General features: G+C 38.5%; 1 protein-coding gene across 1 annotated transcript; it reads right to left on the bottom strand.

Annotated features, from left to right (window-relative positions):
* Positions 1-3,652: 3,652 nt before the first annotated feature.
* On the bottom strand, positions 3,653-25,399 carry atp1b3b (ATPase Na+/K+ transporting subunit beta 3b). Its single transcript, XM_052616055.1, has 7 exons — positions 25,127-25,399; positions 13,445-13,573; positions 10,405-10,503; positions 8,760-8,947; positions 8,497-8,547; positions 4,919-5,005; positions 3,653-4,610 (listed from the first exon to the last, which is right to left on the bottom strand). The coding sequence occupies exons 1-7, from the start codon at positions 25,230-25,232 to the stop codon at positions 4,443-4,445; spliced, it is 828 nt and encodes a 275-aa protein (XP_052472015.1). The 5' UTR covers positions 25,233-25,399; the 3' UTR covers positions 3,653-4,442.
* Between the last annotated feature and the right edge of the window lie 294 nt (positions 25,400-25,693).

Raw genomic sequence — 25,693 nt, forward strand, 5'->3', positions numbered from 1 at the left:
GTGGAAGTTTCAAATGTCAGTATTTTATTCAGAATACAACATAGATGACATATCAAATGTTTAAACTGAGAAAATGTATAATTTAAGGGAAAAATAAGTTGATTTAAAATGTCATGGCATCAACACATCTCAAAGAAGTTGGGACAAGGCCATGTTAACCACTGTGTGGCATCCCCTCTTCTTTTTATAACAGTCTGCAAATGTCTGGGGACTGAGGAGACAAGTTGCTCAAGTTTAGGAACAGGAATATTGTCCCATTCTTGTCTAATACAGGCTTCTAGTTTCTCAACTGTCTTAGGTCTTCTTTGTCACATCTTCCTCTTTATGATGCACCAAATGTTTTCTATGGTGAAAGATCTGGACTGCAGGCTGGTCATTTCAGTACCCAGATCCTTCTTCTAAACAGCCATGATGTTGTAATTGATGCAGTATGTGGTCTGGCATTGTCATGTTGGAAAATGCAAGATCTTCCCTGGAAGAGACGACGTCTGGATGGGAGCATATGTTGTTCTAGAACTTGGATATATCTTTCAACATTGATGGTGTCTTTCCAGATGTGTAAGCTGCCCATGCCACACACACTCATGCAACGCCACACCATCAGAGATGCAGACTTCTGAACTGAGCGCTGATAACAACTTGGGTTGTCCTTGTGGTCTTTAGTCCGGATGACATGGTGTCCCAGTTTTCCAAAAATAACTTCAAATTTTGATTCGTCTGACCACAGAACAGTTTTCCACTTTGCCACAGTCCATTTTAAATAAGCCTTGACCCAGAGAAAACACCTGTGCTTCTGGATCATGTTTAGATATGACTTCTTTTTTTATCTATAAAGTTTTATCCGGCAACAGTGAATGGCACGGTGGATTGTGTTCACCGACAATGTTTTCTGGAAGTATTCCTGAGCCCATGTTGTGATTTCCATTACAGTAGCATCCCTGTATGTGATGCAGTGCTGTCTAAGAACCGAAGATCACAGGCATCCAGTATGGTTTTCCTGCCTTCACCCTTACACACAGAGATCATTTTTCTGATATTGCTCCACTATTTTTCGCAGCAGCATTGGGGGAATTGGTGATCCTCTGCCCATCTTGACTTCTGATAGACACTGTCACTCTGAGAGGCTCTTTTTATACCCAATCATGTTCTTAATTGACCTAATAAGTTGCAAATTGGTTCTCCAGCTGTTCCTTATATGTACATTTAACTTTTCCGGCCTCTTATTGATACCTGTCCCAACTTTTTTGGAATGTGTAGCTCTCATGAAATCCAAAATGAGCCAATTATTTGACATGACATTTCAAAATGTCTGACTTTCAACATTTGCTTTGTTATCTATATTGTATTGTGAATAAAATATAGGTTTATGGGATTTGTAAATTATTCCATTCCTTTTTTACTCACAATTTGTACAGTGTCCCAACTTGGAATCCGGTTTGTATATTATGTGTGTGTGTGTGTGTGTGTGTGTGTGTGTGTGTGGGTGTGTGTGTAATAATTTATATCAAGTATAGCGCTTTTTTTTTTTCTAATGCTTTTAAGATTGTTTATTTTTTTAAGAAATTAATACTTTTATGAGTCTTGGATACTTTTAAATTAATAAATCAATTATCTTTTAAATTAGTTAAGCTTCCATACTTTTAAATTAACGCAAAAAAAAAAATAAATAAATAAAAACAAATCACAAGGATGCATTAAATTGATAAAAAGTGGAATTAAATACATTACAAAACAATTATTTTTTTATTATCCTATATGCATATACCGTACACCACACACACACACACACATATTGCTTAAACTATAAAAAAAATGCAAACAATATTATATTTATTAAAGAAATGCATGAATCTCATCTTTTTACATTTATTCCAAAATAACAACTCCAGGTAATAATAATTTAAATATATTTTATTTGTGAACTTATGTTCAGCTATTCTTTTAAGTTAAACTTTTAACTATTTTTTTATTTTTCAAATCATCAGTCATCAAATTTACGATAAAGATTACTCAAAACTCCCACAGATCATGTTTTCAAGACATTTTTAAAACTTATTTTGACGTAACAAAGTGATTATAAGCGAGCTGTTTACTTTCTTGTTTAAATAAGTCTTCTCATTATGTCATTATATTGTTTATTCAGACTGATTCCTGAATGCAGAACGCACATGAACACAAAAGTCAGGATTTATCACACTAACCAGTCACAGCCAAACAGAACCAGTCATATCACGCTAGAGCCTTCCACCATTCATTCTCAATTACCCCCCACTAAACCCACCACACACGTTTGGGGGTCTGCTAATTTCCTTAATTATAAGACAAACACTATTCAGCTGGCAGCATTCCTGTAATTTCTGCTGAGATTGTAAGATGGCGGCCGCTCCAAGGTGACTGCAGCAGGAGGTTGACCAAAGAGACGACCCTTTCAGCAGCTGCAGGAGAAGCTTGTCATCCCAGATCTGGCATTTCTACAGTATTGCAGGGTTACAACGAAAAAAGGCAGGGCTTTTAGTTTTACATACATTTTTTAGTTACAAAATTTTAGTTGTAATCTACATTGGTTACTCTAATAATCACTATTTTCCACAAAATAAAGGTCTTCATTGAAATTCCTTGGCTATTGTGTCAAACATTTTAGTGTTACAGTGGTATACCTACAGTTAATATTGCTCAAATTTTGAGCAAAATTTCCAAAATAAATCAAGTATATAGATCGTTTGATATGTACATATATTTATTTTATCTTTTCAAAGGGGTGCAAATAGATGAAATTTTCCATAGTCAATCATGATTAATCATAGTTTCCACAAAAATATGAAGTGAAGAAATCTTCCCAATATTGATAACAATCAGAAATGTTTCTTGAGACGCAAATCAGCATATTAGAATGATTTCTGAAGATCATGTGACACTGAAGACTGCTTTATCACTGGAATAAAGTACATTTTACAGTATACTAAAATCGGAAAGTTTATTTTGTTTTTGCTCATTGTAATAAACGTTTCACAAAATGACTGATATTCACAATGTGCTTATATGCATTCTAAATAAGGATAATTTAATAAGAGTTGAGAAATGAGATGCTGCTATGAAAGCTGCAGTAGGTAACTTTTGTAAAAATGTATTTTTTACATATTTGTTAAACCTGTCATTATGTCCTGACAGTAGAATATGAGACAGATAATCTGTGAAAAAATCAAGCTCCTCTGGCTCCTCCCAGTGTCCTATTGCCATTTGCAGAAAGTCATGCGCTCCCGGTAAAAAACAACCAATCAGAGCTGCGGTCCGTAACTTTGTTTGTGTTCAAAATGTAGAAAAATGTATATAATAAGCGAGTATACCATGAATCCATTTTCCAAACCGTGTTTTTAGCTTGTCCTGAATCACTAGGGTGCACCTATAATAAGTGTTTATATTGGGACTATTTTAGATTGCTTCGGGGATACCGCGGCGGCGTAACCCAGTACCTTTGTGATTCTTCATAGACATAAACAGAGAGAAGTAGTTCCGGCTACGATGTTCTTCCGCAAGACGCAAGCAGTTCTGTTTATTAACCGCTAGAGCGTCAAAAGTTACCGACTGCAGCTTGAAGTTTAATAACGTTGACATGTATTCAGTAGCTCTATGAAGAAAGCACTCCACACGAATCTTTGTTTAAAATCACTTTTATTTCAAGATTTTTAAACTCATACAGATCGTAAGGCATCTGCACAAAGAACCGTTTCTGCAGAGGTTTAAAAAGATCCTTTCTCTCAGATGATTTCAAACCAGCTTCGATATATAGATGTTTTTTTTGGCGTTTCCCCCTCCTCTATTTATTTATTTTCATTTCTCAATAATCTTAAATTACAGCTATTATATAATTTCATACTCTTGATTTCTTACAGCAGTCGGACGACGTGGGAGCAATGACAAAGAAAAAGTGTTTAAAATCCATTAAATATGTACATGTAGGCTTCACATCACACACACACACACACACACACAGCAGGCTAAACAGTACTATGAGGGGAGCAGACCACATCCACGTGTTTATGCATCTATTTACAGGTCCCTATACTGACTACACGATGACTCTAGCTTCTCTCGAATGACGAGGCATCGGAGGAGAACGTATGCGTCTTTACATTTGATTTCCATTGGCTTGTTTTATGACAAATGGGTGAATCGATGAATTACGATGAGAAATAAGTCCTGAAATCTTAATTAACCTTAACACACGTGCACTTTTCCCTCGCTGACCTGTCCGTAACGCAGGGCCAGCGAGGGTCTGTGTGCATCCAGCTACACTTCAATCCAGGACGAGCTCTGAACTGCATTCGTACTGCGCTCGGTAGGACACTACACAGGGGACGAGGTGCGTGATATGGACGTGATGAACATGAGAAGGATTCGCGTGAGAGGAAGTGACATCGTGCGTCTCCGGGGAATGATCCAGGCTACTTGGTCACTTTGACACGGAAGATGACGCGGCCCAGGAACTTGTCGCGCTCGTTGTTGTTGAGCAGGTCCGAACCCTCCACCTTACACTCGATGGTGAGCTCAGAGTTATAGTCGTCCTCCATCAGCAGCAGCTTCACGGCTACGATCGGCTGGACGTAGTTCGCCTGATGGAGGGAAGAGACGAAGGCAGCCGAAACGGCAAAAATGAGAAACACTGCAATAATTAAGCATGGACACAATCAGACCAATGCAAATCATTCAAATAACTTAAAATGATTTTATAGTCCATTGTCTATGCATGAACCATCCCTTTAACAGTGCAAATCAGTCCAAATAAAATGAAATAAATAAAAGCATAGTCCATATTTTTCTATGCATAGAAGATTCACACCAAACAATTTTTATTGATTTATGATGATGGTATATTGTGCATCCCAACAAATAAACGGAGATCTAGCTGACTTGTACTCACATGCAATTTCTTGCCATAATAGGGGAAGTAACGCTTGTCCAGTTTGCCTTCAATGGGGAAATACTGCATCTGCAGGGGAGTATCTCTCTGTATCAGGACAGAAACATGACACAGGATGAGCTCACACTGCTGCACTTCATGTGTCATGTGACTCGTGTGCAGTTGCCAGTAGCAACAGACTCTCCTCACATCACTCAAACTGATGACACGGAGAAAAATAAGCACCCCCTTCAAATACAGACAGCACATATCTGAATAAAGCAGGTTATACACAAATCCACACTGAACGGGGGGACGTATCGTGTAGTGACTCCATCACAGTCATACCGTACATCCAGCAGCAGTTCCCACAGTTCAGGAACAGTTCCAAGACTACAGAGCTAATGTGCATTCAATTACTGCTTCATCTTTCATTAAGTGGACCGAACGAGGTGATCTTCTGTAAGCTGTACGCTTCTGAAATGGGTGAGTGTTAGGTCAAAGTGATGCATGCTTGTAGACAGTGTGGTCCCATGAAAAAGATAATAAAAGCACTATAAGATGCTATTTTAAACAGCATCAGTAATCTGAGACCATGATTCATGATTCAATAATCAAATTCAAAGAATGTAATTATTAAGAATCGGCACAGAAGCTCAAAAAATGTGCAGTGTTTCATGAGTTGCTTTCACACAGACAGCTTTTGCTGTAAGTTTACCGCACGCATCCAGCAGTTTCCTCCATTTTTGATGCTATTGCTGGTAGATTACATGCAAAGTGTAGTCTGTTACCGATTAATCTCGTACCATATTGAAATAAAAATGCAAAGATAAAGAAAACATTATATTTGATGTTATTAACAACATAAAGTGCAAGAAACTGCAATAAGAGTTTAATGAAAAGCAAACAATTAAATCATAAAAATAGGAAATGGAATCAATAAACAAAGTAACTGTAGTCCGATTACAAATATGTATTTATTTATTTATTTTGTAATGTAATATAGTCTAATTTCAAGTACTTCATTTTTGGAATCTGATTATGTAATCCTAGCATGGCATTTATACAAAGCATTAATGTTTTTAACATGTATAAGGTAAAGATGTTCCAACAATTTTACTCATGTTTGAGATAATTTATCATCTTGATTTAGTTGACGTACACAAACATTGTGCAGACTTTGGGACTCATTCACGAAACACAAGCACGACTAATTTGTGTAAAATGTTAATTAATCCATTCTTATGTAAACTGCTGCACTCAATTTAACTTGGTGTTTACAGCCAAATTTAAATCTTGTGTTCAATTTAATGTGAGAACTTTAAACAAGAATACTTTTAGGAACAATTTACACAAATGAATTACTCCCTTTGCAATTCAATTTCAAAATTTACACAAGCATGGTTTTACAAACAATATATTTGCGCACAAATTCCACAGATATGCTCGTGTTCAGTGCATTACTGAGCAAGAATGGTTTTATGAATATTTTACACAAAAATGGTTTAACGAACAATTGTCACAGAAACGACAATGATTTATGTTAGAATAGTTTGTTTCTATCTTGAACGAGGTCTATTGTACATTCACTGTATGTTTAACAATAGCTGACAAAAAATGCTTTAATAATGCTGTAGGAGTATTGTCAAAATGTATAAAACACCAAAAATGGTTGCTTATGTGAACGGCAGATGTGGTAATATCTGGTTAATATGGAAATGTAATCGTTTCATGTGTGAAAGTCCCATTGAAACATTGCAAGGTCTCTATTTGGGGAAGTTCATTTAGTAAGAAATGGCAAGATTAAAAGAGCAGGAACCATCAGCATTAATGTAAGAGCAAAGGCATTAATGTTCAGAGGACACAGAGATCCTAAGGAGCAGAGGGCACCTCCTTGTGTCCACTGTATACCTTCAAGGGTCACTTGTGTGAGAGGTCTCTGAGAAGTCATGAGGAACAAAAACAACAAAATGATATGGGCAGTAAAGATGTTCTCATGGGACAAGTGAAAAACAGTGCAGGTCTGATAGTAACATCTCACATCTGCATCATAGAACTACATGGAGGAAGCAAACAAGTGTTTGAAACAGTCCCAACATTGCACAACCTGTCCCTGAAATTGGTTAGATGGTTTGTGGACATGTTCGTCAGAATACATAGGAGGTTTTCAAGGTTAAAAGTCATTGTTTTGCAAGAAAAAAATAAAAAATAAATAAATAAATATATATATATATATATATTACTGTGTCCATAAAATCAATTGGAATTCCTGAAACACCATGAATTTGACTTGACCATAATATTTTTGTTTGGAAGATTCCAATAGATTTGGAAGATTCACAACATCAATAGACGGCAGCGACAGCGTTGACAAGCGGTTGTGTAAGGGAGCTATGGTAGTTAAGTTTAAAATTAGTACTACAAAGTCGAGGCTTAAGTGCAGGGGGGATCGTGCTTTCTGTATTGCTGCCCCCAGGCTTTGGAATGCCTTGCCACTGTTCATAAGACAAGCCTCTTCTCTTAATATTTTTAAGTCCAGGCTAAAAACATTTTAATTTTCAACAGCGTTTGGCTGATGAGATATTTGTACAATTTTATTTTATTTTATTTTATTTTGTTCGTTGTGTGTTTTTCTCTGTTTTTAATGACCTAATGGAAAGCACATTGGTCGACGGAAGTTGTAGTTAATTGTGCTATATAAATAAATTCTCATTGTCATTGTCATTAAGTTTAAATTAATATAGAGAGAGTGTTATCGGTCATAACGTATTTCGAGAAATAACGCAGACTGGATGAAGGTGATCAAATGCAGTAATGTTATACCGGTAGTTTAAATGTCTGCGCGTTCGGCTGAATGCATACTGTATGCTGGCTAGTCGCTTAGGACAAATGTGCCAGTAGCACTTCAAACGACAAAAACACATGCAATTATGTCAAAATACAAATGTTAACCTTTCATAGACATTGCTGTTGTTAATATTAATTCATTTTACTACTGAATATGCATTTAATTGTTATTAATTATTTTATAGACTCCACAACACCCCCCCCCCCCCCCCCCCCCAATAAAGAGATTGGGATGGCCCCCTTGGCCCCCTTCAAATTTTCAATTCTATAATCCGGCCCTCAGATGAAATTAATTAAATAGCCCTGGTTTAGAGCATTCCACAATATCAGGAGTAAATGGGGCCTTCAAGGTGTCCATGTTGTGGAAGGACCCACCACTACATTTGTTTTACCTAGACACAATGTATTACGTTCTCAGTGACCGGGAAGCTGAAGGTATACATCATTTCTAGAATGTGAGTGGTTAAAAGCACCAGATATAAAGCAGTATAGCAGAAAAGCAGCAAAGAGATGGAAAAGGCCAAGGAGAAGGACCCTGGAGAAACAATGGGGGGGCTGGGGCCCAACATCTTACCCACCATTAAAACTGCTGGCCCTATAGGCAGCGTGGAGAGAGACCAGACACAAACAGATGTGTGAAAACGCAAGATGGAAAGAATCACGCATATTAATTCAGACTTGCTCCATCAGGTCACACTCATCCTGACACCAAACACTGAAGCTAGCAATACAAAGTGTGATTTGGGAATTACCTTGACTACACAGTTGATATGTGGGTCTCCTCGTGGCCTAAGCCCAATCACCTGCAAAAGAATAAATACAATGAACAAACATCCTTCTAAATCTAAAAACAGGCCTGATCGCATGCTTAAATTTTGTAGGATGCAACTGGAGCACAATGCATGCCGGATTGGAAGTTTTGCACCCTTGCATGAGTACCATGGCTCAATTTGTCAGAAGAACTTATAATAACGGCTAGCTTTGACTGGGAAGAGTGTAAAAACAAGTTACTCACTCGATTCATCTTGACTAGGATGCACGGCCTACCCTCGGAATAACCAAAATTGCTGTCAGCCAGTCCAGAGCACTGTCGTAGCATACTTCTCTTGAACTGGCAAACCTTCTTCACCTCAAACTCGTCTTGCTCAAAGTACATATCCTCGGGACAGGCCTCATTCACCTCCTGCAGAGAGTCATTGTACGCTGAAGTAACAGATGAGAGAGAGTAGAGAGAGAGTGAGATCAAGGTGCTAAGCTGAAAATCTTCAGCAGCAGTTTGACACAACTGTGTGGTTGGGAACAGTTTTTCTTATCTACAAGTTTGGCCGATTTGAAAGTCTTTAAAAGCTCAGAATATGAAAGAGCTTAAAAGCCTCCCGATTTAATTTGAGAAGCACAACATTTACGTGTTGGGGAATTTCATTTTATTGTCGAGGCAAGACATCAAAAGCTTGTACTGTTCTTTAAATAACTTCTAGTTTAAGTTTAAAATTGGGAATTGGGGATTAAGAATTGGGACATTGGATCTCGAGGAGGGAGAATGACATAAGAGGAATTGTCAATAAATTAGCCTGCTAGCAGCTGGACTGCAGAGGACACCATGTTGGCTTCTCATGCGACCTACAACATCGGTCTCACTGCCATTCACAACTCCTCTCCCATGACCTCATGAGATCATGAGATGAATCTTCAGCAATAGGTCATCCGGGCATGTTTCGTCTACTGTTTTATGAATACTACAAATACAGCCATACTACTCAATGCAGATTTCCGCAAACGTACGTACGTCGGGATTCTGACTTTAAGAGGTGATTTTTGCAGTCTTCCAAGGAGTAGTAAATGTCAGACACACCACTAAACCACGATTTGCTATGTCTAATCAGTGGTTGTGTTAGGGGGAATTAGGAAAGAGCAATCTTTTATTGGACAGGAATGTGTGCTTCTCAGACGCATTTACGTGACTTCTACGTTTCTGGTATATTTTCTCAGAAAAGAAAGACTTTAAATATGTTGGAATTAGCAGACACACATGATCTCATAACTTATTGGTAAAGACTAAAAACCACAAGACTCCACTTTTGATTGCACAGGCTTCTTAAATGAGTCACTCATGTCACGCTTCTTGATTCCCCATTTCAAATCATTAAAATGGACTGCCTGGTTCTTGAACCATCAGCTCACGGTCTGGATCTGGTTCTCGAAAGGTCAAGTCTGGCTCTAGGTCTCGATCAGGGATTTGCTCCAACCCTAATCAAACAGACTTGAATAAGCCAGTCAAGTCTTCATGATTGCTAGAAAGTTACAGACAGGTGGGTTCGATCAAAGTTGAAACTAAACTCTACAGGAAACTGGACCTCAAGGGCCAGAATCCAGAACCCCTGGTCTTGATCTTAGGAGATCTAGGTTTAACTGGGTTTTGGGGAGGCTTGACATTGCTCTCAGTCTTGATAAGCCTGGTATTGTTTTGGGTTTTAGGAAGTCTAGCACTGGTCTGAGTCTCGGAGGGTCTTGACTCCAACACTGGTATTGAATGGGGGGTAAGAGTATCCTCTGATTTATTGGAGTAGGTTCGGGTGATCATGACCACATTATACTGTGACAAGGCAAATACGTAAAGAGAGAATAAGGTATTTTAATGAGTGATTTAATAAGAGACTCACGCTGCAGGAACGACTCCAGGTGCTGCACATATTCGATGTATTGCTGGGGAATCGATCGGTTAAATTTAATTTCAAAGGACTTCGGCCTGATCATCAGCCCTGTGGACAAAATATGCCATGCAGATATACATGATAGAAATTGATGCAGCTTACAGCACATACATGTTATAAAACGCTGTTTTAATGTGTGCATTTTATGTAATTTTAATTAAGTTTTCAATGCTTCAAAATTACCCATGTAAGGTTCCTTCAAAGCAAGCATAACTACAAAAAAATTATATTTACTAGAAACTTCAAATGGGAATTTTACAGGCTTTGAGTTTTTTCAATTTCAACTACTCTTTGAAATATAAATTAAAAATGTCCTTATATTTCCAGATTTTCCATGTGGGAATTTCAGACATTAAAATAAAGCATGACCCGTTTAAAGTCCAATTCTCTCTATTAGCTAACTATTTCGCTTATAAATAGTTAGCAAGGTAGTTAACGTATGGACTGGATCAAGGGATCTAAAATAAAGTCATGCAGGAATAAGGCATTAATATGTGCTTTATAAGGACTAATAAACAGTCAGTATGCTAGTAACATGCATGTTAATTCATAGTGAGAATTGGTCCTTAAATTAAAGTGTTAGCAATGATCATTTACAGATGCAGAATTAGATGTTTTCAAAATGACGCACTATTTCAAAGGCTCCTGTACTCGTGCTCATTGTGTGTGTTTAATTATTGTATCAAAACACATCCTTTCGGTCGTAATCATTGATGTGTGCTCATTAACACCTCAAAATCTAGCTTGCAACGTCAGTGCACTGATAATTGGACACACTAAACTGCAACTTGTCTGAAATGATGTCCAACTGCGTCTGTACTGAGAACATTCTGTTGCTAAAAGATGTGGAGGAGGGGGAAGAAAAAAGATCAGTGGGAGGAATAAATTGACACTTAGGGAAGGATGAATGATAGCGAGAGAGAGAGAGAGAGAGAGAGAGAGAGAGAGAGAGAGAGAGAGAGAGAGAGACCTGTGAGCTGTGTCTCACTTTGCTGGGCTTAACGGCGCTCATAATCGAGCTCACTCATCTCAACCACTGTACACTGTAAGTGTGTGGGCTGTGGTGTGTACCACTGTATATGTGTATATGTGTGTGTGTGTGTGTGTGTGTGTGTGAGCATGTGTGTGGGAGGCTAATGGATGGTGTGTAAGACTGCTGAGACTGCTGTTGTGTGTTCTGATTGGAATAGAGGTAACCGTAAAAATAGCGGTGAATAAATCACATCAGCTACAAGACACCACTACCACACATTCTGTCTGTCCTGTTACTCTCAATGTTATTCACATCAATCAAACATTTATAAATCCCAAAAATCATTTCAGAACCAGTAACTACACAACCAGATCAGAGGCAGGTACCGATCTGATTCTCTCTGCACACCATGTGCTCACTGGCATATTTCATTTAAATGAATTAAGTTTTAGTTTTAGTCCGTGGAAACTCGCAACTCTTATTGTTACTCTTATTGTAGAGTATTATTGTATTCTTATAATGGTCAAAATTCTAAATTATTATTTTGCTCAAATTTATTCGCGATGATTGTTGTCATTTGGGATTTTTTTTTTTTTTTTTTAATTTCATCAGAAGTTGCTATTTTACCAATAAGCACAAATCAATAATATATAATAATATATCGGCAAATCAATAATATATCGGTAAATAAACACCGAAGACTTTAGATATACACTCGCCCGGTTCTGAAAACTGGTTTAACAAAAACCTACTCTGATAATATTACAACAGAGTAATTCCAAACAGCATTAATGTTTCTCTTTTAAAACGATGGCAACATGTCTTATTGCCGCTCAGAGGTTGCGTACGTAACATTACAATCCACAACCACGATCACAAACGATACAGGCGAGATCCATGACAGAACACAGACTGGTCGAATTACACTTTCATTTCAATCCTCTAGCTTGCGTTCCCCATTTCTTTCCTGTTTTAATAAATTACGCTTCAGTCTGATCTTTGATTGGCCGTTTCTCTCTTGAGCTGGGGCTGGAGACGAGACTCTCAGTTTTGTTACATTTTCTCTAAAAAGGTGAGTTCGTAACAGCGTGTACAACAGTCTTGTACAGCAGTCTGAAATGTTTTGGCTCCACTTTTTTCAACAAAAATAAGAAGGTTTTGGTAAAATTTGTTCTTTTAACTACATTTTAGTTTCATCTTTTTTCGTCAACAATATTTAAATGTTTATATAGTCTCTGTTATCATTTAATTATCTTATCGTCTAGTCATTGTCTTGTTTTTGTCAGGGGAAAAAACAGTTGATAAATTTTTTGGCATAGATTTCGTTAACGGAATTAACATTAATGCGAGGCTTGTTGTGATAACATACAGTTTTGCTTTACAGATTAGACACGGGTGTGTTTACAAGTAGATAAATCTTGTGCATTGTCTACCATTTTATTTTTTTATTGTCACCTACAGACTTTTTTATTTTAGCGTCCTGCGGTGGAAACGAGCTTCCATGGCATACTATTTTTATCTCACAATTAACTTTTTTTTTCCTCACACTTGCAAGTTTCTCTCTCAATTCTGGGCTTATATCTCACAATTCTGTTTAAATCTTGCAATCCTGTTTTTATCTCGCAAATGTTTATATCACAGTTCTGAGTTTATATCTCAATTGTGCTGAAAAACTAAAACTAAATAATTAACTGTAAGATATGCAAATGTAATTGTGAGAAAAAAAGTCAGAATTAGGAGATTTTTAAAAACAAAACAAAAAACAAACAAACTGAAAAAATCCCATGGCAGAAACAGGTTTCCATAACATACAATCATACTGCTTCTACTCCTCCACTATATAATATATGTGCAGTATATGGGTTTTCTACATATATGACACATCTACATGACTTAAATCACTGGAGTGCAAAAAAATTATATATATATATATATATATATATATATATATATATATATATATATATATATATATATATATATATATATATATATATAATGCAGTGGGATTGTTACCTGGATTGGCCACTCGGTCCCTGTATCTGGGAGTGTGATCATCCAGTGTCTGTAGCATCACCCACATGGTGAGAGTGAACATCCCCGCCAGGAAGCCATAGAAGACCAGATAGAAGAGGAATATAAGAGCTGCAGAGAGAAGAACGACACATTACACACGGCAGGAACGTCCCATCCATAACATTACAGACAAAGCCCATCAGGAGCAGTCATGTGGTTAGAGCACATCCACATCCAGAACAATGAAAAGTCTTCACATTTTATATATGCAAATTTGATTATCACCATAAAAGCGTGGATTCACAAACATTCGGAATCAGAAACCATGGAAAGCATCTGCTGAATTTCTGGTGGTTAGCTCATCCATAACTAGACAAGGACGTGTCAGAACAGAAGGGAGGATGGGAACCAGGTGGAACTGTAAAACCAGGAATGTAACCGCTGAATGCTCTGGAGAAAAGCCAAACATATCTGCTCTTTCCCAACAGGTGCAGAAGTAAAGCATAAAGAGGGACGGTTAACAATCTGGGAGAACGGTGGGATCATACTTCAGCTTACAATCACAGGGAATTATATTTGCACTATGAAAACAGAGCATATTTTGGGAATGATTATCCTGATGGATTTTCATGACCGGGGTTTGATTCCAGCTCTTCGTTTTTGTGATATTCAAGCAGATTTGGCTGAATGTACTGTTGAATGTTAATGTGGAAAGAAAAAGCTAAACTATTGTCCACTGCATATGACGTTATAAAGGCCAAGACAGAATCTCACCACTTGTATTTTCTTGATTTTTATAGAAAAGCTGCATAAACCTGCTAAACATGTACTGGCTGCTGAAAGAAAGATCAAATTAGCCAGAACGATCATAAAAAGAGCATGAAAGAGGATCTGAGACCCGATGGATGTTTTAATCTTATAGACATATTTGTAACTCTTTGCTTCAGATTCCATATGGACAGGCATATACCTTACAAAGAAGAGTTGAAAATGGAAAAGAGAGATAAATCCCTTCAGAAACACAAAGTTTTAAAAAGTATGATGGGAGAAAAAAAAAAAAAAACTACAGACCAGTGTTATTTTAGGATCACTGAAATATTGTATAAGTATATTTCTTATTAATATTTTGATTTTAATTTTTAATTTAGCTGAATAAGTATTTTTAGCAATCTTGTCAATTTTATTATATTATCCCCTTTGTCTATATAATTTATCTTATTTTATTTTTTAAGGGAGCATAATTAAAAAAATCAGAATTATTTCCTTTATAGGTAGCTGAAATAAGTTTCTTTTTTTTTTAAATTCAGTTTATGTTTTAAATTGATATCATTTAAGTGCAAAGTGTTATTTTATGGTTTTAGTGAACCCTGCTAGTGATAGTATGGTGTTTCAGTGTGTAATAGTGTACTGTTTAAATGCTTTTTTTTTACATACTGGGGTATTTCAGTGGTACTCCAAAGTACTTGAAGGATGTCATGATGTTATCATAAATATATATATATATATATATATATATATATATATATATAAACATAAAGAATCACAGATGTCCAAACAACAGCCGAGAGACACTCAGGTGTTTGTAGGTGAATGTAGCGGCTCTGAGGTCGGAGGTAGGGGAAAGAAATCCCATTTGAAGAATAGGTAAAGCAATATAAATAGCAAGAGAAAATGCTAAAAGAGGGGAAGAGAAAGGCTCAGTTTAAATCATAGATGCATTTCTTCTTTGCCGATGTCTCTGAGGTGGACTCTTACTATAAATAGCATCTGTGAGAGGACAGTTTAGTGAAGGCACAGCACTGGCCTATAGGGAGACACACACACACACACACACACAAACACTTTCCGCTTCTGCTGCTGTCATAATACTCCCCAGTGAATCAGTCTTAAAGCGTGCAACACACGCCAGATGCGCAAATGTACAACCTTCATTATATTTCTCCAAATAATTTACATGCAAAGTTCTATAAAGGGATGATGACATGATGCCCATTTGCAAGCCATATTAGCACCCGCGGAAATATTTCAATCATTAAACAGTACGACAAACGTTGTAAAAACACTTAAAGACCCATCTCCTTAAAGGGGGGGTGAAATGCTATTTCATGCATACTGAGTTTTTTACACTGTTAAAGAGTTGGATTCCCATGCTAAACATGGACAAAGTTTCAAAAATTAAGTTGTACGTTTGAAGGAGTATTTCTGTTCCAAAAATACACCTTCCGGTTTGTCACAAGTTTCGGAAAGTTTTTTTCGAGTATGGCTCTGTGTGACGTTAGATGGAGCGGAATTTCCTTATATGGGTCCTGAGGCACTTCTGCCGGAAGAGCGCGCGCTCCCGTATAGCAGAGCACTGAGAGCACAACAGACTTCACTGATCAGAGCCAGAGCGTCGCCAAATGTCACAAAAGGAGTGTGTTTTTGGTTGCCAGGGCAAGACAACCCTGCACAGATTACCAAAAGAGAAACAGCATTAAGGGACCAGTGGATGGAGTTTATTTTTACAGAGCATCAACGGAGTTGTGCAAGTGTTTGAGTTTGTTCCCTGCATTTCGAAGATGCTTGTTTTACAAACAAGGCCCAGGTTGACGACGGATTTGCACATCGTTTATTTCTTAAGGATGATGCAATCCCAATGAAAAAGGGTCACGATCGTGTGTTGGAACCGCAGGCGGTGATTAAAACTGCTTAAAATATCTCTGCCTCCTTGTTAGTGCGACCGCTCCCATGCGGAGACCCGGGTTCGAGCCCCGCTCGGAGCGAGTCGTTGCTGCTGCTGCTCTCGTTCAGTTTCAGCCTTCACAGCTGTCACAGCTTCCACATGCTCTCAAAGCAAAAGCCTACTGGCGCTCGTGATTCTTTAGCTCCGCCCACTCGTCACGCCTCCAGCCGGTCGTGTTTTTCTGGGAAAAATCGGTACAGACTATCTTTCTCTTATGAATATAATAAAACTAAAGACTTTTTGGAGTTATGAAGGATGCAGTACTACTCTATAGGTACTCAAGATTAACAGGATATTGAGTGAAAACGAGCATTTCACCCCCCCTTTAACCTGGCTTACACATAACGGTCACAGTGTCTGGTCTGTGTTTCCCTGGGTGTCCACTAGTGGTCTCACTTCCCCTTAGTCACACCACTGCAGGCACTACATTTCCCACAAGCCTTTGTCCCATTCGTCACTGTTAATTGCACACCTGTTTATTGCACTCAGCTGTCTCCACTTTCATCATTTACAACAATGTTCTGACAACAGCATTCAACTAGCATTAGCTTAACAATGCATCAAAACATGAACATTTATGAGATTAACTCCCAATTTTAACTCCCGATTTTTGTCCCAAATTAAATGACAGCATATCAGTCGAGTGCTAAAAACAACCTCAGTGACCCGATGTGAAAACACAAAATAGCTTATTCTTATGAAAACTCACAGGATGGCTCGAACACCGATTAACAATGTGACACTGGACCGCAAAACAAGTCTTAAGTGTCAATTTCTTTAAATAAATAAACTTTCCGTTGATGTATGGTATATTAGGATCAGACAATATTTGGCCGAGATACAACTTTTCAAAAATCTGGAATCTGAGGATTTAAAAAAATCTAAGTTGTCCAAATGAATTCTTAGCCATGCATAATACTAATTAAAAAATAAGTTTTGATATATTTACAGTAGGAAATTTACAAAATATCTTCATGGAACATGATCTTTACTTAATATCCTAATGATTTTTGGCATAAAAGAAAAATCGATAATTCTTACCCATACAATTTTTTTTTCTTTTTTGTCTATTGCTAAAAATATACCCCAGTGACTTAAAAGACTGGGTTTGTGCTCCAGGGACACATGTTTTGTTGGAATCATGTTTGGATTTTGTGTTAATTGTCTTCATGTTTCAGTTTAAACGTTTCTGTGCATGATACCAAAGCGAAGTCGTTTCGCTCGGCGGCCATCTTTGATCGCCCCTCTGGCTGCTATTTGAGTCACACAAGCACTCCTATGTCTTAGAACGGGGAACATCAAATTCTGTTCAGCGCGCTTACGATTAAACTACATATTTGCTATCACCAATCAAATATGAGAAGAACGGTCTCATAAATGTTGTGCTCAAATGTAAAACACATATTTTTCAGACTAGACCAGTCTTGTGCAGTCGTAAGTGCGTCTCAGACCGCTGGTGGTTTCTAATGCAGCCGGAGATCTAACAGCAGTAACTTTACCAATCAGTGATTGGCTCTTTTCCTCAGAAGGCGGGACTATTCTGCCATACTGTGGGTTGTATTTTCTCTCATTCATACTGTGAGCGCTGTATGCCTCGGTCCATCATACTTCTATAAATCTCACCTGCTACCACCAGTATGACTGAAACAGACGCTACAGGAGAGTGTTTAGTGCTCCAAAGTGCTTACATTGCCTAGGAGTACAAATTCTCTTTAAAGAACTGAAGTAAATCCATAAGCATTCTAACTGAGCAAATGTGAGGGATGTTGTGTAGTAAAGGAAGCATTCAGGAGAATCATATTCCATCTTAAATTCATGACCGTGTTCATCGGCCACCAATGAGACCATTCCTGACCAAAAACACCCTTCGTGTGGGAACAGAGCAGTGTCTGAGGATATCATGGAGCAGCAGGTTCTCGTCTCTGTCAGGAGGACACTCGGATCATCTCATCAGATCTCAGTCTCCATCTCCGCTCTCGCTAATGCCTCTTACATTAGATCTGACGTCACCGGGTCAATACCACTGCCAACAATCGACCTGCCTTACTACTGTGTGTGTGGTTCTAAATAAAACGCTTCCACTTTCTGCTAAATAAAACAACAAAAGGAGGAGGAAAACTATACTTGAATTTTGACAGAATGGTTTGTAAAAATATATATTAATTTGATCAATTCAATTTAAATGCATTTTGAACTAAATGCCCAGGATTCTATGGCCAGTATTAAATGGGATTTCATTCATTCATTTAAAAAAAATAAAATACTGAAGTTTTATTTCTTCAGCGTTTTTGGATACAATGAAACTTTCTGATTCCAGATTTCTGGATTGAATTTCTAGATGAATAACAATTGCAATTCGGCTATTTTTTTAATGCAATCTTTTTCATTTTCTTACTATAAATTTATTTTTCAAAAGGTCTTTTCGCAAAAGGCTAAGAAAATGCATAGACTGTGGGGTATGTGGGAAATACTGTACATTAAATCTGATTCCCAAGACTTAAGAAATCCTGAATCTGAAAATTGTATCCTGAAAAATGATTGTAGTTCACCTAAAGATGATCATGATCGAAAAGCAGAAGTCGACTAATCAATTTAAATTACTTCTGATATTTCTGCCTGTAATAGAGCAAATAAACATCCTGGTCATATACTCATATTTTCATTCTTTCCAAACCCAGGAACGTACCGAACCGAGACATCCGTGTACCATTCCACCCCTAATGGGTAAACATTTATATATAGTGTATTTATAGTCAGAATAGTCTGTTTTCTTTACTTCCCAACTGTGTGTAATTTGGGGCAGGGCTGAATGTCGTCACAGGGGATATATGAAAGAGACGGAGGTATGAATAAATGAACGAGACACAGTCAGATCCACAGTGAAGACAGGAGACAATGAAAGCAGACAGAAGTCTTTATCTGTGGCTCCTCTCAGCTGCTGAGAAACTGAAGAACCAGATACCGTCGTCCTCCTCCTGTGCCCAGGCATGCTGGGATAAAAATACCCCGGCCGGTGGGGGTTAATGTATAGGGTCCTGTACGGAGACTGTTCCTCTCAGAAGTGTGTTTTCTGGAAGCAGATATGCTTGAGTAAATACAAGTAACAGAATGCTGTATTACTTGCTTTAACATTTTTGCAATCATTTGTGAAATTTAATAGAATTTCTGAGCAAAAAAAAAAAAAAAGTGTTTTCAAAGCAAATCCCACACAATGGGTGAAAGAATTATTTATTAATTATAATGAACTTGCACTAATCAGTTAAGTAAATGTTGCTGTCTTGTGTCATATTGCTGTCATATCCACCATATTTATAAAAGCTAAATATCTGCTCATGAAACGTGATTGTGTAAATGATAACAAAGCCTCACACACATGCACTTTTCATTCTTCTTACATGAGAGTCTCGCTGAATTGAAAACTATTTTTGGAAGAATAGTTTTTGCAAATGTTCCACACAGAAATCTGTTCTGTAAACCATTCGGACACATCAGATGTAGACGATCAATCAGGTTGGAGATCATCTGGATTCAAGTTTACTCCTAAAAGCCAAAAATGCAAATCTTTTTAAACATATATTTGCTCTTAAATTTGGTCTTTAGCTAAATATACTGATGAGTCATGACACATATTTCCAACTAATCAAATGCTTGCAGAATAAGTATGCCCCTCCCACCATCTCTCAGACTAGTAATACTCTAGTAAGTAATGTTTGCAGATATTTAGGAAACGAGCTAAGTTCACTCAAGAAAACAAAGCTGCAGCCAGTGATTCTGTGTTCGGTGTCAGAACTGTGACTCCGCCCACTGCCATCACCTTACGCTGGTAACTGTTCCTGTTGGGTGAACTCAAGCTGGCAACCCACGTGAGCATCGAGTCTGAGGAGGAGCGGCGGGAAAATAACTCCCTCCAGTATTTTGGATTTGGACTGCAGTTCCCATTTCAACCACTAGCAACAATACAGTACATACTGCACCTGTAAGGCTACTGGTGGTTTCCCGTCTCAGTAGGAAATACATCAACCAAGACTTCCTGGTATCCTGGTATTTTCCCCCCGTGTGCAGTCCTCAGGGGTAAGCGTAACGGCGAGGACAGCTCGGCTCCGGCGGCGTGGCGGGACTCCCAGTGATGCTGAGAGGAGACCAGCTGAGACTCAGACGTTCCTCGCTGCCAGAATCCCTCCTCCAGCGCCGGTCCCTCGGGCTAGAGACGATTCATTCACACGCCGGCAGCTACACTTTCTCTCTTCACATTAGTAGTGATAGAATTATAACCCTTTATTACACGGCTCTGTGGATGGAATGCTTGATTCTGATTGGTCGGTCGTGACATTCAGAGTATGTTATCCCTCGATAACCACCTGTAGTAACACAGGCTCATCCGGGTAACAGCAGTATTACAGCTTGCTTGAACTATTATTTTCTTGGTGGAAGCTTTGTGTTTGATTAGCTAATAAAATATTAAAACTCGATTCAAAATGGTGTACAATTGTTTAATTATGTCATCCCGGTATCGCAGACTCGCTCTCGTTTCATACAAACCCAGATGCTGCCATTTTGCTTACGATTGTTTTGTACGCAGTAATGGATTATAAGAGAACTAACAAACTGGGAAGGTTTTAAAACATTTTCGTCTTAATTCTTTTATTGCCTTAATAATTATACAACTATTAATTGTGGTGAAATGGTGTAATAAGCAGGATCATGTACATCCAACTGATTGTTCTCAAGAATAAACCCCGGACAGGGCGATATACAAAGACGGTTCACTCCTATTACTAATGAATGGGAGAAACTGCAACGCACAATATGGTGGAATAGTCCCTCCCTCTAAGAAAAAGAGCCAATCACAGACTGCTAAAGTCATTGCGTCACTGCAGTGGCTGTTAGAAACCAGACACTTGCACATGTGCATTGGCTGCTCTAGCCTGAAAATCAGCATTTTAACGCTATTTGAGCATAAGGTATAACAGTTATGGACCATTTCATTTCAGATTTTGTTGCTGTTTGAAATACGTAATTTAACTCAGAGTTCAGCAAGCAGTTTTTGACATTTCAGGATTCCCCCATTCCTTTAGACAGGACTTGGTCTTGGATGACTGGAGGCTTGTAAATATGGCCGCCGAGAGAACAGATTTTCCCTGAAAGAGACTAGGCTGTTATGTGGTTGCTAGCATGAAATTCTGATACAAATATTCAGCTTTGGTTCCTCTATTAATTCAAGCCTATGCATTTTTTCACACAATTTATTGTCCGTCAGGGTATGGTGTGTAAGCTATTGTGCAGAAACGGCACCATTGTAAAAACTGCATGAGGTTAAACATTTAGATTAAATAATTATATTTATATTTTAAAAATCAAAAAGTTTCATAAGCAAGATTAAAAGCAATTGCACACCTCTCCTGAATAAACCATATCTTTAGAAAAAAAACACTCAGGCCTTCCATACCTTCATGCTTGTCTAAACCTGTGTTTGCTGGTAGCCATTGACTTTCATGTTTTGTGGGCAAAAGAACAGTGATTGCTCAAAGACAGGATGGTCAAGTTGAGCTCAGCTTTACAGCATGTTCTGCATTTCAAATGAGTGATCTTAAAACAATGACTCGAGCACTTCTGGAATGCTGCAGTGTACGTAGTAAACAATAACCACATCTATCAACTTCCACAACAGAAAACAGAAGAAAAGTGCTCCTCATGAATCATACGGAGTACTCAAAGACTTCTGAATACACATGACAGCTTTATGCCTACGGTTATGTTTGTTTTCCTCTTATGTCATTTCAAACCGTGGAGCACAGAAGATGGCATTTTGAGGAACGACTCCGTTTCACACAATGGAAATGTCATTTCAACCCCAATGTGTGTCAAAATATAACACACACAGTTTGGAATGACATGAGGCCGAGTACATGACCTTCCATTTTTGAGTGAAGTAATGTATGCTTTCAATTAATTATTCCCCTCATCTGAAGCTTTGAAACATTATGATGGCATTATTTATGATGTGTTTTTTGGAGTTTATAGACATCTTTAAATGCTTTCAAAACGCTGTTCCAAAAACAAATTAAATAGGAGCATTTCTAAGTGAACGGTTCCTTTATCTTATGCAGTTCCTCAGTTGTGAAGCTCAAGCAAAACACGCTTGAACACACATGATCGAATCACATGAACGGGGCGAACAGGAGCAGGACGTTTCATTGGTGAAATGCAGAATTCTCCTGTCGGAGAACAACGGATCTGTTGTGTTCATCAGTTAAACTGCTCATGGTAAACATATCCTGAGATTCTCACGATTGGGAAGTGTTAATCTGAGCTGATCTGACGGGATGTGCATCAGGGTGCAGACCTGTCCATTACCTCCAGTCTGATCCTTTTATCTCTCCACTAGCCATCATTCCCTCCATCACTCTCCACCTCCTCCACGTCCCCTCGGGAAAAGCTCAAGCAGACCGGGAACAGAAATGCTTTTTCTTACGTGTACAGTTTTTTCTATTACTTCGGACAAGCTTTTATTTGGCCTTGGATACAATCTTTATGGCAGGAGGCCAGCTCTCTCACTCTCGCAGAACAAAGAGATAAGAGCGTCATCCCATTGGTCTATTTAAATAAATAAAAAAGATTCAATTTGTCTCAGTTAATCAATCAATCAATGCATTTGATGAAAAAGTTAAATATAGCAATGTGACAAATGTATAGTATTAATAAGTAGTATTACATAGTATGTTTTGTATTGTTTTAAATACAATACATAACTTAGTATTTATACATTTGATTGTTTTATAAAATTGTATAATATATTTACATTTATAATTTTAAATAATTTTTGTGACACTTTAATGTTTAATATTTTTTATAGTAACTTAATTATAACATTTTTTCAAAGTAATGTGTTTTTAATGCAAAGCATGAAATGATACAGTAATATATTAATGAACACTACAAGTATTTCTGCATGCATGGAAAAAATAATACAAAATACTAGGGATGCACGATATTGGATTTTGGCCGATATTCGATATGCCGATATTTTCTAAATAATTTTGGCCGATGCCGATACCGATATATATACAAATATATACTGATAAATTTCAACTTTAATTTTACTGAAGAGAAATCCATGTATCTCTTCTGTACTGATTCTACCATAAATTTATTATTTTACAAATGTAGACAGACATTCACATCTGAAAAACAGGTCAATTATTTCACTTGGAGAATATCGGTTTGGCTCATCGGCAGAAATATTCATATCGGCCGATACCGATAATGGTCATTTTAAGCTTTTATCGGCCGATACCGATGTTGTGCCGATATTATCGTGCATCCCTACAAAATACTGATCGTTTATCATTTTCAACCCATTCTTACCGATGCCACCAAGATTATCACACGTCATTCTTGCAATTTTGAAAAAAATTATGTTAGAAAATGTTAACCTATGAGACACATTTAAGCGGATGAAAAGCAGAATTCACAATGGGCAGAGATATAATGCTGATATAGCAAGTGGCACAGATCAGCAGAACAGCCTAGTTCCTCATCGTGTTTTAATGACATGCTTTCCTTCACGAGGCCTACTGCTGCAGGAGCTGGAGGAGAACCGGTTTGACCTTGAGAGGAAAGGGAGGAGGGGGAGCTCATCCCGTCCCGCTGAAGAACAGGTACTGCACCCCAGCGGGCTGTGCTCGTCTGACCCCAGGCATGCAACTGCCAGGAAACAGTTCATGCAAAGCCGGTTACCAAGCAACTGGGTATGTAAGAAATTGCTCCCCAACCATAATTATGGCCACTTTGCAGCTTTGAGGAGATTCTACATCTACACAAACTGCAGTGCGAAACGAGAGCAGAGAGAACAGGAGACACGATCAAACCGGAGAAGAACAGAAGCATCTCCTCCTCGAGCTTCCTCAGTGAAGCAGTTGTGACAAGGGACGTGGAAATTTCCTCTCATCCTCTCCAGCAGGGCTGGGAACCTCAGCAACGCTCATTTGCATATTCGAACGAATGCGGCGCCTACGTCACCACGGCCGCGAGTGATTGACAGCCGAAGCATTCCATGAGAACGCTCGCGCTGCCGCTTCAGACGTCGATTAGCGCTGCGAATAATTGCAACATTTCGAACGAATTGTTTCGGGTGTTTTTTTTTTTTTTTTGTGATTGTTCTCTATTTCCCGCGGTGTTTTCTCCGAATAGGTCAAAAATCAAACTACAGAGACGCTGAATGAGCTCGAGGCAGGTGTGAGGTCATCCATCGAGTCACGAATAACCTACAGGAGTTATATTTAACGTGCAAATGATTGTCTCAGTGCATCATTTCACATCTAATGTGCCAGGCGTGCTGTAGAGACAGCAGTGATGACATCCAGGAAAGCTATTTATAGTGAAACCGCAGGAAACAAACGCGGCAGATATTGTTCAATTAAAAGCCGATCAATCACGGAAATCCACGATGTTTGACCTCGAATGTTTTAAGTCCTAGTGCTAATACTCTGCAGCAAGCGGAGGAATCATACATACATTTAGATTAAGACTAAAGCATATTTTACTAAACGCCCTCTCTGGAGCGTTAACCAGGCTCTGTGATGGCTGACTTCAGGGTTCTTGAAAGAGAGGACATGCGATCGATCGATCGTCAGCGCTTTTACAGGCATCTCGTCTTACAGCTTATGGATTTGGTCTATATGACCCGTTTTAAACAGTGACATTGTTTCATAAGGCTTGGCATGCATGCATCTCCAGGAATCCCGCAGATGCCATGTGTGGTGACCAGTACAGAGCCATAAATCTCAGTTTGCTGCAAGAGATCCTTTCAATGCATTATGGAGCAGTTCAGTCAAGCGCTGCAGATGAGTGGAGTTATGCACATCTTGCGTGCCACAAAACGCACACCTAAATCAAAGCTCGTTTCATGTTTTTGAGGTCTGAACATGTTTTTAGGGCGTGCTGGTGACACGATTACTCACCCCAGCTGCTCGCGGTGCGCCCGATGAATTCTCCCGTCCGCGGGTTGTAGATGAAATCCTTCCAACTCGACTGTTTCTCGTCAGCTTTCTCCTCTTTGTTGGCCATGGCGCGAATAAGATGAATAAACCAGTTTGAGGACGATGCTTGAGGACAAATCAAAGAAAGCGCTGATTCGGGCTCGCCACCTAGGCGTTGTGAAATAAATGGGGTGTGCAGTCCTTCCACGCGGCTCCAGACTGCAGCGGTCCGTCCGTCGGGTTTGAAGCGCTCGGGCGCATGCGCAGTACAGCCGCATCCTAATGCGCCACGGAGTTTGCAAAGTGCGCAAACTTCACAGAACGCTCTTGGATAGCTATCACTATTATTATTATTTGTAACATCTGCGACTATTTCTCAGGGTGAGGTTGAGTCCGTTTTTTAATATGCATCTTGACTTGACTAAAAACTATAAAACTATTACCCAGGCATTACCGCCGGCGTAAGTTGTCACAATAAGAATCTGCTTTTTTAAAAAAAGGAAAACAAAACATTATTAAAAAGAAAACCAACATGGAATAGCAATGTTT

The sequence above is a fragment of the Carassius gibelio genome, chromosome A15, assembly GCF_023724105.1.
Source record: "Carassius gibelio isolate Cgi1373 ecotype wild population from Czech Republic chromosome A15, carGib1.2-hapl.c, whole genome shotgun sequence".
Lineage (NCBI taxonomy): Eukaryota > Metazoa > Chordata > Actinopteri > Cypriniformes > Cyprinidae > Carassius > Carassius gibelio.